Source organism: Neodiprion lecontei, chromosome 1, assembly GCF_021901455.1.
Source record: "Neodiprion lecontei isolate iyNeoLeco1 chromosome 1, iyNeoLeco1.1, whole genome shotgun sequence".
In the NCBI taxonomy this organism is placed as follows: domain Eukaryota; kingdom Metazoa; phylum Arthropoda; class Insecta; order Hymenoptera; family Diprionidae; genus Neodiprion; species Neodiprion lecontei.
This window is the reverse complement of record NC_060260.1, coordinates 23,919,360-23,933,707: the sequence shown is the minus strand read 5'-3', so window position 1 is coordinate 23,933,707 and position 14,348 is coordinate 23,919,360. Positions and strand designations below refer to the sequence as shown.

At 39.8% G+C, this 14,348-nt stretch overlaps 1 protein-coding gene across 2 annotated transcripts in view; it reads right to left on the bottom strand.

Annotated features, from left to right (window-relative positions):
- Positions 1 to 14,348, bottom strand: part of LOC107221220 (protein vein) — a 266,850-nt gene that overhangs the window by 85,239 nt on the left and 167,263 nt on the right. For both annotated transcript variants that reach the window (XM_046735604.1, XM_046735596.1), the window contains exon 3: positions 7,991 to 8,124. In XM_046735604.1, coding sequence (XP_046591560.1) covers positions 7,991 to 8,124 — 134 coding nt within the window. The remainder of the gene's footprint in view (positions 1 to 7,990; positions 8,125 to 14,348) is intronic.

Sequence of the window (14,348 nt, the reverse complement as noted above, 5' to 3'; positions counted from 1 at the left end):
GAACGATAAATCCTTGGATAAATTTGACAAGGGTAAAAATGGTCGTCTTTCGTCAGTCAGAGACTTCGAGCTTGACGTTTTTCGTACCGTCTGTAACTAATTGTCGGTATATGTATAATGTTATATCGAGTGATCTGAATATGCGTTAAAGTTGCAGTGACTCTTTGACCAATCGTAATCCCCATTTCTTAGAAATTTAAGATTCCTTGTGCTTCAGTGATTTCTGAATAATGTACAAAGTTTACAAAGCACGAGCGATCCGATTAGATTAATCTAATATTTGATTCGGCTCTTTCTACATCACAACGAATATGTACAAGAACGGAGTGAGCTTATTTCCTCTTTTTCCGTTACTTTTCCTTTGTTTCCGTTTCATGCCGACATTACGCTCCGCAGGCAGAGCAGTCAAGTCACGTGACGCTGTAACTCTGACGTGATCTGACGATTCGATGGAGCTGTATAGTGGAAATAATTTATTCGGAGTATGTAACCGGAGCGATCGAGCGGGGGTGGAATTTAAAATTTTGGCAAGCGAGCATCTGGATATCTCGAAGTCGAGAGAGGGATCCTGAAAAATATCAGAATATAGGTAAAATGAAAATATTTATTACCGGTTCGATGACACCTCGCTATTGTGCATGCAGCGATTTAATGCCGACCCCCGAACAGGCCGACATGGTTCCTAAGAGTCGATACACTTTCCTATCAGTTCACCGTAACAACAAAGGCTTGAACACATGGCACGTTTGTCATTTTTTTCCATTAAAAACGTATCACTTTTCGCTCGATAGGAAAATGCCATCCCGAGTTTTATTTCGTTAGATAAAATGCAGGATACTTGAAAATAAACGACTGAATAAATAAAATGTGCATCGGACTTTGTCGACGGAACCGTTAGAAGTAAATCGTTTTCATCTTATTTTAGTTACAAGTATTGCGTTTCACGTTTTTGCCTGGTTTTAGATTTTGAAAACTGACTTTAGATGACTGATGATAAGTTAAGAATGAATCAGTCACGTTTGTATGTACACTGAAATCAAATGTTGTGGATTGAAGCGGTTTTGTTTTTTCAGCAGAACACTGTGGCATAAAAAAAAAAAAAAAATTTGATACTTGTTATACATGCTCTGACTATTTTGAGAATTTCGTTACCATTTTTTGGTGATTAATTTTCTTTTTTACCATCCTAGCCCATTAGTGAAATTGATCTTCTCGACTGTATAATGTTGACTTTTTGGTTGGCGACATTTTCCGGCGTGCTTGGATTGAACCTTCTTTTGAACCGACTAAATTGCAGGAGCAAAGATATTTCCCGGGTGTCGGACCTCTTTAAAATTTCACGTGTATCGAAAAAGTTTAGAGCGTCACTGATATGTCCCCTCGAGACACTGGCAAGGAAAGTATCCGAGGTATATTTCACTGATTTTTTCAGTTGTAATACGTTTTAGTAAGTGAAAAAAATACAAGGCACGTATTTTTACATGCCCGCTGGGCCATTAAACGGGTAGAAGCCACCCCTAAAGTTTACCCTCAACAATCAACGGATGCAATCCCTAAGGGTAAGTTTTTACCCCTCAAACCGTTGAATTAGCACCTGTAAAAATGCGTTACAATGTCTTTTGATACACTTCAGCAAATCACAGAATTAAGAAATTCCACGAAGAACACTTTTTCGGGTACTTTTCGACTAATATCGAGGCCAATTTTTTTCAACCTTCGTGCAATCTCTGTACATTTTACTAATTTATCAAACTAACCCGTCACACCATTCGTCTCAAGATCACGTGATTCGAATAACAAAAATTGCATCAATTTGTATCGGGGCGGGATTGAAATTCCAAATTTGAAAAGTTCAGAAAGCGGTGAATTTCGAATGTTTTAGTGGCGAAGCTTAAAGTAAAGAAATCAAACTTTGATGAAACATCAAAGTCTGAAATGGTCCAAAACCGTGGGAAAATCCCAAAAAGACAAAATGCCGAGAGGGCATAACTCCGACTAGTCAAAGTTCCGAAAGTCCTAAAACGAAGAAATTCAAAAATCCGATACTTCCAAATTCCGAAGGATCGAAGATTTCCAGTTCTTTGAATTTCTGGCTTGGCAAAATTTCACCACTTTTATCTTTCTCTGCTTCAGATTTTCGATATTCTTATGTTCCGGATACTGCTCATTCTGATTTTCAATTTATCTGATTTTTTGCACCCACACGCCGTGCGACTATAATTTAATTTTCGGAATCTCACTCTATCAAAACTTGAATTTTTCCGAATCCCGCAGTTGGAAAGTTTAGCCGTCAAGTTTCCGACCATTCGACACTTTGTTAATTCGTAACAGTTCGATTTCTTTACTTCAGGTTTCGCCACCAAATAGTTCGGTATTAGGCGCTTTCGGAACTTTTAAAATTCGTAACTTCAACCCCGCCCCTTTGTATCGTCAGTCTATCCCCCTTAAAACCCGGGAATCGCTTTGTTCGGTTCGATCAAAGATCGCGTCGCAAGCTCTGTGAGGATCTAGGCGCTTGGCAGTCGTCCCTGGAACGAGTTACGTTCACTTCCGTCTTGCCGCAGTCCGCCTCCTCCTCCGCATCTATACGCGTAACTAGGTGTATATTCTCTCCTCTCCTCTCTTCCGTTCTCCTCTCATCTCATCTAATCTCATCTCATCTCATCTCATCTCATCTGCACTGCGGTGGAGTGTGGACTCGTATCATACGTCTGCGTCCCGTGGCGCGTGGCTAGTTTGTCTGGCGATGAAGGGAGTGGTGTGCGCCGGCATGCGCGTCGCAAGTAGTACGACCAATGCATACTCAGACAAGGGACCCTAGCCATGTTTGTTTAGCTAACAGCCAGGGCGCCGTCTCGCCGTCTTTCTCTCCCTCTTAGCTTCATCTCCCTTCCCTCTTCTTCTTCTCTCCATGTGCGCTACTTGATGTTTTAACTCTCGCCAGCGATGTATACATTTCTGTATCGGTCCTCTCGCATATGGGGCATTCTCGCCCGATTCCGCCCACATCGGAGATTCAAAACTCATCCTTTTTATGCTCGGTCGAAAAGTCGATGCCTTTGACCCGCGCCCCGTTCTCTTTCATCGAAATTTTAGACGCGTAAATTCGTTGCGTTCGTGCGGGTTTCATTTGAAAATCTTTCTAATGCCTGAAATTTTTTATGCAGCTTTTCGCTCCAGTGCGTGTCATAGAAACAAGCAACTACTTTATGATTGTAAATCGAAATGATCTTTCATAACGATTAACGAAAATTTGATATACTGAGAATATTAGAAGTCGCAAATGGCTGTAATATCTGTATCCTTATAACCCGGTGCCGATATTATTTGATTTTGCTTATTTAGTGCTTGATAATCTGTACCTACTTTTGCATTGCAGGTAATGTTTTGCCAAACTTTGTCATTATTAACAAACCTTCTTCGGTAATATTCAGTGCTACTGTTGCGATGTTGCAGACATTAAACTGTTCCTAACTTCTGAGCTGAGCAGATGTCGACTGAAGTTTTGCGACCTTTTCAAAGTATTATAACTTTCAATACTCGATTCCGTGTAATTTCCCCTATTCGAATCCAACGAGCGGTGCAACGATTAATCTTTTCTGTCGAGTCTTCTTTCGTTAAGCAATGATTTCAACAATACCATCAAAGAACTAATGAATATCGTCAAAATCGGCAATAACCCCCATTATCAACATAATTATATATTTACTAAGTAAACGCTAGATGTCGTCAATAAATTTTCAAAAATAATGCAATTTTTCTCTAACCAGAAGCTAACGGTCTCTACATTTGAGTGGAAATGTAATGAATTATCTTTTGAACCACAGCTGGTTAATATTCAAAATGTTTTACTAGAATCTGCTCCGTTTTATTGACGTCCACTATCATTGGCGCGAATGAAATTGCTCGAAATTTCTCAAACTATTTTCTCCCGCCTCTTTTCCAAATTTTTGTTTCAGACCGTAGGATCCGTTGATCTTCAATATAAGCACAAGAACAACGCAGTAAGAATATAACGGCTGACAACAAGAATCACTGGCAACAATCACAAGTATTCGAAAATAAATTTGAAAAATGTTTCCAGGAATAAGTAGAGAGAACCAAAGAGGTAGGGAGGTAGGGTACGAGTCCGTAATACTCTCCGTCCTACGGTACCTACTCTGCGATCACTCGACCTCGGTACCCAAGTCGCTTCAACATCAGGTTATTGTCGTCATTTCAGCATGGAATAATTAATGATCTTGGGCGGGGTTTGCGGTTAGACCTCAGGACGTCTCGGAGCGGATATCCGGCTAGGTTGAGGGTATTTGAGCGGACGTTAGCAGCGTCAGGACTTTCTGTGATCTGGTAGAAATTGTTCCTTGGAGAGGCGGAGGCAGGTGGTCGTGTACCACGTACACGCTCATTGTCACTTCTTGTCTTGACACGCGCGAAAACCCTCCGAGTAGCGTCAGAAGCCTGTCAGCAGATCCCCTGGGAGCACGGGAAGCCTTGACGTCACCACCCGCCACAGTCCTAATTATTTCCCTTTGTCGGACCTCCTATTCGCAGGACGTTAGGTGACAGCCGACCGCAGACTCCGTTTGACTCAGTCCACGCCGATGCCCCGATATCACCGCCCGTCTACGTGATGTTGCATATTATGCGCAACGGGACACGTTGGTACGTAGCTGCCATTGACGGGGAAATTAATCACCCTGCCACTACAGCGATTCGCGTCACCAGACTGCCGACGAGTTAGGATTACAGTTACAGGCTTTCCCTATCACGCCACGTAATGCGGTATTCTTGAGAGTCAAGATCGAGGTTCTGCGTAAAGTCGATGATCGGACTGTTGGGACCGCTTTGCCAGCCCAAATACTCCAACAAACTTGATCCAGATCCTCGCGATCTTTTTTTGGAGGGTTTCAAGTGATCCTAGTATAGTTTTCTGAATGTATTTCTGGGTGGGGGGTAAGAAATCAGAAAACCCGAAAATCTGAATGGCCAGAATTCCGAATTTAATAAACTCGAATAACAAATATGAGAGAACAGATAATATCAGAAATTTTAAGTCCGGAATGGTGCCCAATAAAAATCTGCAGTTTACCTAAAATCTATTTAGTATTAATATTTATAAAGTTATATAGTATAGTTATAAAGTTTCATATTCTCAAATTTCCAAATATTATAAAAATAAAAGTTGGAACTTAATCATCTAGAAACGGCGGAAAACAGATATCCAGAATGTAGAAGGGTCGTTATTAAGAATCGTACAATTCGGAAAGATCAGTATTTCGAGAGTAACCGTGTAGATGGCTTACCACCGGAATTTCCCATCCTGAGTCTTTCCAACTAATATATTTTGACTTGTAAAATGTTTTATACACAGAATCAAAAAACTCCTGCAATATTTTTATCTCATTAAAAGATTGAATACGACTTTTGATACCATAAACTTATATCTCTTGGCTTCTAATATGATATGAGTTATTGACTCTTCTGATATATTGCGATTCTTCATTCTGACGATTCTGATATACTGCAATTCTATATTCCGAGCATTCTATGAGATTACAACTCGGAGTTCTAACCGTTCTGATTCTTGATCCTTCGCATTTATGAATTCGAATAGATGAAAATTTTACTTTATGATCCATCTGAAAGTTATTTATTTGTGTTTGCAAGCAATCGCATTTGCCTCATTCTGCTAACGGACCTTCGGAATTTTCACCTATTGTGCATTCTAAATACTACAACTTCAAATTTCGACACTTTTATATTCTATTTCCATTATTTCTGGCTTAATGAAGATTCACCACTTTGTTCTTTCGTGATTGTGAGTTTTCGATTTATTTGTGTTCGAAATTCTGACCATTCAAATGTTTGGTTTTTCTAATCTTTTACCCCCACCCGTATTTCTTCAGTGGTTCTAATTTTTTTGTTAGAAACAAGAGTCCACATCCAATGTAATACACTTATCTTGCACTTGTTCGAAGACATCGTGTTTCAACACTTCATTCCAACGACAAGAGCCAAGATCACTGTTATATTCGACGAGTTCCGCAAGGGTTGTTGCGGAAACAAGGACGGTGCATTAGCTAATCAAGTAATCACCGATTTTAGGTCCTTTTTATTTTGGAACTGGTTGCGACAGATGTAATAAGGAATAATTGCGACAAGCCAGTCGTTTGTTAGATGTGGAAAAGGTCCTCCGATGCGATGGTGAGGTCCTGCCGCTTCGGCTTCTAGCTAAAGAATTGATCGCACTGAAAGTGTAACATATATGCCTTGACAGTTCTGCAAAGGTGCAGCAGGATTACAAATGTTTCCACTTTACGTGGAGCACCTGCTGATATATTTTCTCACAAACTTCTCCAGTCCGTAGAAACATAAACAGCTGGTCTCTGCAATTATAGTGACATCCACGGGATTCGGGAACGGTGTTTGACTACATATCAACATTAACCGATGCGTTTACACGTAATGTATAGGTACGTGTTCTGATTTTAGGCATTTATAAATCGACAATCAATTGTTCAATTCGATTAGGGTTCTTTCGATTCAAAATCATGGATGCCGAGTTCCATTTGCTCGGTATTTTTATTGGGATCAATTATTAGGAAGCTTTGCAATGAAAAAAGAAATCAGGTAAACGGAGCTCCGTCTACAATCTTTTAATCAGAATAAATTGCAATCAAACTAAATGATTCTTTGTCAAGACATAAATTTCTAAAATTCACAACATTTTTCAACGTGTATACTCGTATTTACCCTCTAAAGGGCTTTCACGTCGAATGAAATATTCAAGAATAGCTAAATCGCACGGGACTGCATGTAGAAAGAGTTTAAAAAAAAGTCAAAAGCTCAGCCAGCAATTAAGAATCACCACGAAAAGTTTGAAAACGCAGAAAAAAAAACAAAACTTATCGGACTTACACGCGTGACGGTAATCGCAAGAACGGATATTATTGTATTAAGAATCCCGTCGATTGCGTTAATCGTCGATTCTCACGGAAATCTTTCTACACTTTCTACACGGAAAAAAGTCCTGTCCATATTAAATAAATACAATCGCGCGTGTAAATCCGACAGGTTTTTTTTCTTCCGTGAAGCAAGTGACAAAAAAATTAGCGGTGTGATAAAATCTATCGGTAATTATCCGCAAAAATGTACGAGCCCGTATGAATTTCACAGGTTATTATTAAATTAGCCCACCGGATGAGAGCTTGTCGACCACAATGTGGGATAGTCGATTTTCATCATTCGCCGGTGTGGCGGTTGAAAATAAAAGGAAAGGGAAAGAAGAAAAAAAAAAACAAAAAAAAAAAAAAAAATCACCGTGGTCAATGAACGTCAGCGTCAGGTGGCTGCAGTGGAAATTGCGCTACTCTCTTCACTCGACGAGCCCGAGGTGAAAAATGAGCGTAAAGAAGGCAAAAGCTCATTTTGGCGGGCGGTGACTTTGGCGTCGTGTTGTTGCAGAGGTTGATTGAGGTTCCGTCGCGTCTGGGAATCGTAAAACCAAGACTCGGCTATGTTGGGTTTGCGATACGAGGCTTGCGTGTCGGGGACACACGGACAGACTTTTGGAAACACGTGGCAGCCGTTTAAACATTGCGTCACGGTAAGGACGAAGGAGGCGACGTTTACGTCTCGAAGTTCATCAGCAGGCTTTTGGAATCTAATATTATAACAGCGTAGGACAGCGAGGCGATTGTTCGGTATTTAGAAGCCGAGGTGTATTGTAGCCTCGTTGAATCACGTCGAAGCGCGTCTGCTCGACGTCTATTTAAGGACGCGGGCATTCGCACGTTTGATCGAGACACTCGATTAGATCGGTGAAAGTGAAATCGATCCGTCAGTCCCGGAGAAGACAAAACTCCTGCAGGACACCGAGGGTCGATGCGGGAAATGAAATTACTCGGAAAGAATATATCAGCTCAAGGGGCAGATTTACTGCCGGGGGGGTTCAAGGCTTTTTATACGAAGGGTTCCTGTCGTTACTCACTAGTTTCTGGAGCGTGTGTGACTAGAAGTTTGGCGGCCAGGGCGGCTCGATGTCCAGCGGTGCTTTCCGCCACGCATTCGTAACGTCCGCTGTCCTCTGCTCGCGCAGAGGCAATCACCACTTTCGATCTCCGCCTGGAAACAGTAACCAGAAAGAGAACAAGCTTCAGTATCATTTCTGTACAATATTGCAGCCTGTGTGGGGTGCGGATAAATGAGAAATTCGGCGACAGTCGAGTCAAACTGGGTCTGAATTAAAAATATTCGGGAGGTGGCTGCGTTTTTGTGTATAATGCTTTTCGGTCCTTAGGAATTGTGATCTGAAGTCGTTTTTGAAATTTATATGTAGAAACTCGTGACCTCAATTTCTTAGATAATGGGACGATTTTGTCGAATTTAGGTAATTGTTTGAAGAAAAAAACTTTATTGTAGCTACAATAACTTAACCTCAATTCGACGAAATCGTTCCGTTATTGTTTTTGAAATTTGACATTTTTGCGTTTTCCTCAAAAACAGCTATCGATAGATGAAAAGTGACTTGACCATCGTGTAGAGCACAAAATTCTACATCGAATTATGTCCTCGTGTGTCGAAAACGGAGTCGGTTTAACAAATTCAGAAAAAAGAAATTCTTCTTATCGACGGGATCTGGGCAATTTTTGTGAAATAATTTTTTTCCCGAAGGTCGAAAACCCCTTTACAGAAAAATGCAGCCACCTCCCGAATATTTTTAATTCAGACCTATACTTTTACTGGACTACAAGGAGCGACATACGTTCAGGTCCTACACGAGAGTATGGAATAATGATGGCAATAATTTTTACGGTGTTGTAGATCAAGTGATGTCGAAACAAATTTTTTTTTTTTTATTTTTTATCTAAGACACCGAAAAAATTACCATCATCGTCCTAAGAAGGTCGAGAATTCTTTTCTACATGGACGATTAGTACCCTGAGCACGTGATCTATTGGACTAAGACCTAGCATGTGACTTAACCACTAGGATCTAACAATGTTCTATGGATATCGTCCCTCGTTACTATTCCAATTGTATGCTATTTTTTTCGAGCCGATATTTCAGAAATCGTTTGAACCTTTTGACACTCGATTGATTTGTAATTCGGATATGCTGACTTGAATTTAGGCCTCATTTACACCCTGCAGATCCTCACAGTTCAGTTTTGACTGAATAGGGCCTCGAAGTTCTTAAAAATTTTAGATCAAAAGTGAACCTCGAATCTGCGGAAGTTGAGAAAAGAAAACCATAAGGATTAATTAACGTCCAAATCACGAATATTGCAACTGAGGCTTTCGAGGGTCAAATGAGTCCCGATTTTGGTTCTCATTACAACCTCGAACATCGGTAGCAGGACTTATGCGCAGTTTTGAGATTCGAACGAGGTCTTTTTCACTAAGGATTTATCTACATAAGAAGGTCTCATGTGAGAACCTGGAGAATCTCGAAATTTTCTTGAGATCCGAATTAGGTCCAACATTTCGTCACGGGTTACGTATATTTTGTAAAACGGGGACTTGCGTACATTTCACGGACACATTGTATGTATAGCGTGCATATTAATTACTATAGCTTAATTTGAAGCTGTTTTGGAATTTTGTTAGATAATTTTTATGAATTTTTGCAGCGAATAATCCATGCTTCAAATTTCGTAATTGCAAAAAATATCAAGAGAGTCAAAAATTTGTTATCCTCTGGAAAGTAGGAAATTGATGGCTGAAGTTTGGAGTGTCGTTATTTTCTGTGATATTATGTGTTATTTTCTATTAAAAGCTCTGATAATTGATAATCTCATTAAAAGTCGAAATATGCAGTACTGAGACAAGTTTCAATTTTCTTGGTCAGTTACTGCAGGAGAGCTTCCAAAAAAAAAAAAAATAACTCACGTCGATACGTCGTTACAAACGTTGTTGTATTGATAAGAAAAAGTTGAAACGCTATCGTTTATTATGAAGTATACAAAAGCAAACTGTGAACATTTTCGATTGGATCATTGTGCGGGATTCTTCGTCACTCGGTAGATGTTTGTTCGTACGGAACCGAAACATGATTTAAACAGAAGCTGTCTCTATTTCCGGGTTTGCTTTCAATTTTGTTCGCCAGCACGCCAGCCAATCGAAGAGTTTAAGTTTGATTGCGAGATCATCTCAGATCACGGTCGCTTGGTTTAATTGATAACGGAATTTTATCGTCAATCTGATATGACAAGTTCTTTACAGAAATAATTAAAACGTGACCGAATCGCCGTTTCCCCGAAGAACGAAGAACTTTTTAAATTGTTAAATGAGGAAAAGCTCGACGCGCCGGCTTAAAACAGCGTAATTCGGAATGAAAAATAACCTTATGAATTAATGCTTTGGCGACTTTTTCTTCTCCCCGCCCTCGTTTAGTTGTTGCCATGTTTTTCTCGCCATGAATCAACTCCCCGTCTTACACGTGGCACATTTCGTTGTTGCTTTTTCGTCACAAGTACGATATGCATGGATTTCTCATGCCAGCGCACATCTCACGCTGCAGGAATACGTCAATTTCGTGCACCAATACGCGATGCCGAGAAACAAGATTTGCCAAGTTCGAGAAGCTGCCACCTCGAAATCCGTACGTAAGTTGGAGATTCTAGACGTCGGACCTAGTCGATAGAAATGCCAGGAAATTTCGATTTGCGCAATCTCGAAATGCGTCAAGTTGGTGTACCATCCTTACTTGGCACATCCGTGGTATCATCAACGATATTCTTCAAGGATTTCAACATCCGATAATAATTACACCAATGTGGAGCAGCATGGAAAAACTGTTAGTGTATAACTTGACCTTATCGATGAGAATCGAAACTATTTCTCTTCTCCATGTAACTCGGCCATCGCAAAGTGACAGTCCGAAGGACAAGAAAAGTAGCAAAAGTGAACGAACAATGCGACTGAAAAACCCTATAAACCATTTGGTACGGAGTTAAAATTGACCTGGTAGGTGAAAACAGTTTGTGAAGATGATGATATAAATCGAAGATATAATTCGCAATTTTAGTATCATCGAGCCGAGAAGCGTATTAAAAATATATAACCAGTCCGCATCTTATTCCGTCCACGGTCAGCATCGTTCGACCGAATAATTTTAGCAGAGAAGTTGAACGCGGGTTGATTGAACTCGATATTTCACAACTATATAGTCATGGGCGCCTACTGATATAAATATTTTTTTTACTTGAAAACAATGACGTACTTTTACAACCGTTCAGTTTAAAGATTTTCTGTGAGAATCAAGAAGCAGATGGGTCGATGATCCTGAATCGTTTGAAATAATGATAATAATAACAATAGCAACGATACTGCCAAGAAAAACAATAAAAAGACAGTTTTGGTAAAAGTAGCTGCTCGGTCATATTTATCAAATTTAAATCTCAGTCATTCAGCTTTTTGTGTTACGATTAGTGTTTAGCCGTGAACTCCTTTCTTTATTTTAAGACAACAATTGATCTCAACCCAAATTCGTTGATTTTTCTTTTCCTTGGTAACCAAATCCGTTAACGACTGGAATAGAACAGACTAAACAGAACAAGTCATTCGCTATCTAATCACTTCCCGTTTTCTTCTCTTCTATCCATCCGTCGCATCTCGTTTCCCGTTGAAAGAACGCGAGCTTTTCTTTTGCTGGAAAATATTAAATTCGTCGCGATTTTTGACCACCTAAATTTTCAACTCAAAAGGAGCGGATGCAAAGTCCTGCGGCGAAATGCTGCCGCGGAGTGGCTTAAAGAGGAAATAGCGAGACACGAGGCTGAGGGAACGGGTTCAAAACCCTAAACTACTCGAGTTGAAGTGGCGTTATATAATTCATAACATAAATTCCCCACCGAGCATCTATTCAGCTCATACGATGGACCCGTCGGACCGGATGACCTTTACAAGTTGACCGCTTTTCCTCCCGCCCCGTGAAAAAAGACAGTCTTATAAAGCTTTCAAAAGCTCAAAGACTTTCATCAATTATTTATCAACCTCGAGTGAATTGCAGACCACTGTACGCGCGCCTCTCTGTATTAGGTACATTCTATTACTTGTCATAATTTTTTTTCGCTTGGCGAAAGTTCTTTTCCCAAAGAACTTCCTCTCCTGTACTCTACTTCCTTTTTCACTTCAACTAGTGAATCTTTCTACTAGATAAATTTTTGCGATAACACATGGGCAGAACTAACGTTTATCTGTAAACAATCCGAGCCAGAATTTGATATTTCACCAATTTTTACCGGATTTCTTACTCTTATCGTTTTGGAAAAACACATCGTTGAAACTCTTTACTTTATCTAGATTGATTCTCGAGCAGTTTTTCGTGTATTTTTCATGGTTATTGAGGATCCACTCAAAACGTATTACATAGTAGAAACAAATCACACTTTTCTTCATCAAAAACAACTTGCATCATATTCTTTTCCCTAATAAGGATACGATAAATATTCTAATGTAAGAATGAATCTGTTCGAAGTTAAAAAACTGATCATTAGATTTCTCACAAGCCGTAATGTCTGAAACTTGCAGGGTTGTTGCATTCTTTTAAATAGTATAAGATATCAAAACATCATGAAAATAAAAAATTTGGCGTTGGATCTTTTACAAATATTTGGTAGATCTGCCAGTATTCAATTATTCGTGTGAATAACGTGTGAAAAATTTGTTCAACCGATGATTGTTTAAGTAACCGGATGACTTAAAAACGCTAGTTTGAATTGTGTGACCATTTTTAGAGCCTTACGCAGCTGCACGTTGTTTTTACACTTATAGATGGATAGATCGAAGTCTCAGATCCTATTTGATGAGTGATCAGGTGCAGGTTTACCGACGCCACTCGGTCCACGTATTTTTTTCATCTTTTTCAAACAACGATTTCATGTCGCCTATATGCTATAAAAGTTTTACGTCCAGTTTTCATTTTTCGTTGTGATATTGGTTCAACGCGTTGACGTCGCGTTTTCAAACTTTACTGCCTATATAGTTAGACCAGTGAAAACTGTTTCGCTGAATGAACCATGTGAAATGATCATCGTTTAACGCGTACATCACCGAAGAATTTCTCCCGTAAAATTACGCGTACGAAGTACCTAATTTTCCTCAGATATAGTTGGCCAGTTGTGAAGAAAACGTATTTTTCTTATTACCTCTCAATTGGACCAAAGCCAGGGAAGTATAGATCTATGCATTTATAGCTTCATTAATCGATATTGAGACATTAATTTTTTCATTACAGCTATAAAATTCTACAGGCTTACATTTTTCCATCAATTCAATTTTCTTCAATATAGAGAATATTAGAGTAGGTATTTCTTGTACAGTTGCATTACAAAAATAAAAATATCACACATTTTAGCAGCCTTGACTCGGTACGAAAAACCCTTCAATTTGGTATGAAAAAATACTTTGATAATTCAATTCTTTCTCATACCTTTCACGAATTATTCGCTGAAAACTGAACAAGTTAAAAACTATCAGTTTTCCAAGCTGCGCGTAAATTATTTGGCATTGAAAGGTGAAAATTAAATTTGCTCTCCAGCTTCGTTACACTTTTTGCGTGAGAATCAAGCTTCGTAAAATATTTACCTTCAAGACCTCCTCCCCACACACACAAGACGCACACTCGCGATGGTTCGGATTTTTATGCGCGTAGTATTGTGTGCTCAAGGAGGCTTGAAACACGCAGCCCGCCCTTTCGTTCAGGCCTTAGGGGGTGTGAAACTTCAATCGAATACAATAAAGTTCAGGATCGATTGTCAATAGGGTGAGGCGTCGTAACCGTGCGGTTTAGGTTTCGCAGTTTTATAGAGCCGATTGCGTGCACGGCGAAAAGTATTCCGAATGCGTAACCAAAATTGGACTACGATATATGCCATAACTTCCATTTAGTATGACGGCTATAAATGTGACGCGAGTTGTTCTCACGCGATATTGATTCCGTTGATTTTCGTTATTTGAGGTCAAGAAATTCGACAAAGGTAATTGGTATCTCTTTCGAAAAACCTTTGCCAATTATTTAGAAGTCGAAACGTGCTCTGGATGGAAAAATTGAAACGTTACAGCCAAGTTGCGTTTGTTACGGGATGCAGGGAGGCACATCCGAAGACTTTATTTGCCGTGGCGAGAAGGGAGGAGTGAAAATTTGCGAAGGGATATTCGGAAGTTTGACGCCGCGATTCGGGGGTGAAAAAAACCTCGAATTTCAACTGATTTATACGTACAATTTTCATCGCGGTTTTGCCGCCTGCTTTGTTGTCAAATTTTCCGGCGGACCGACGGTCTGCAATATCGTTATTTATCGTTGGGTTGATATTGCCAAAGTCTCGCAGTTAGTCGCGCCGGCAT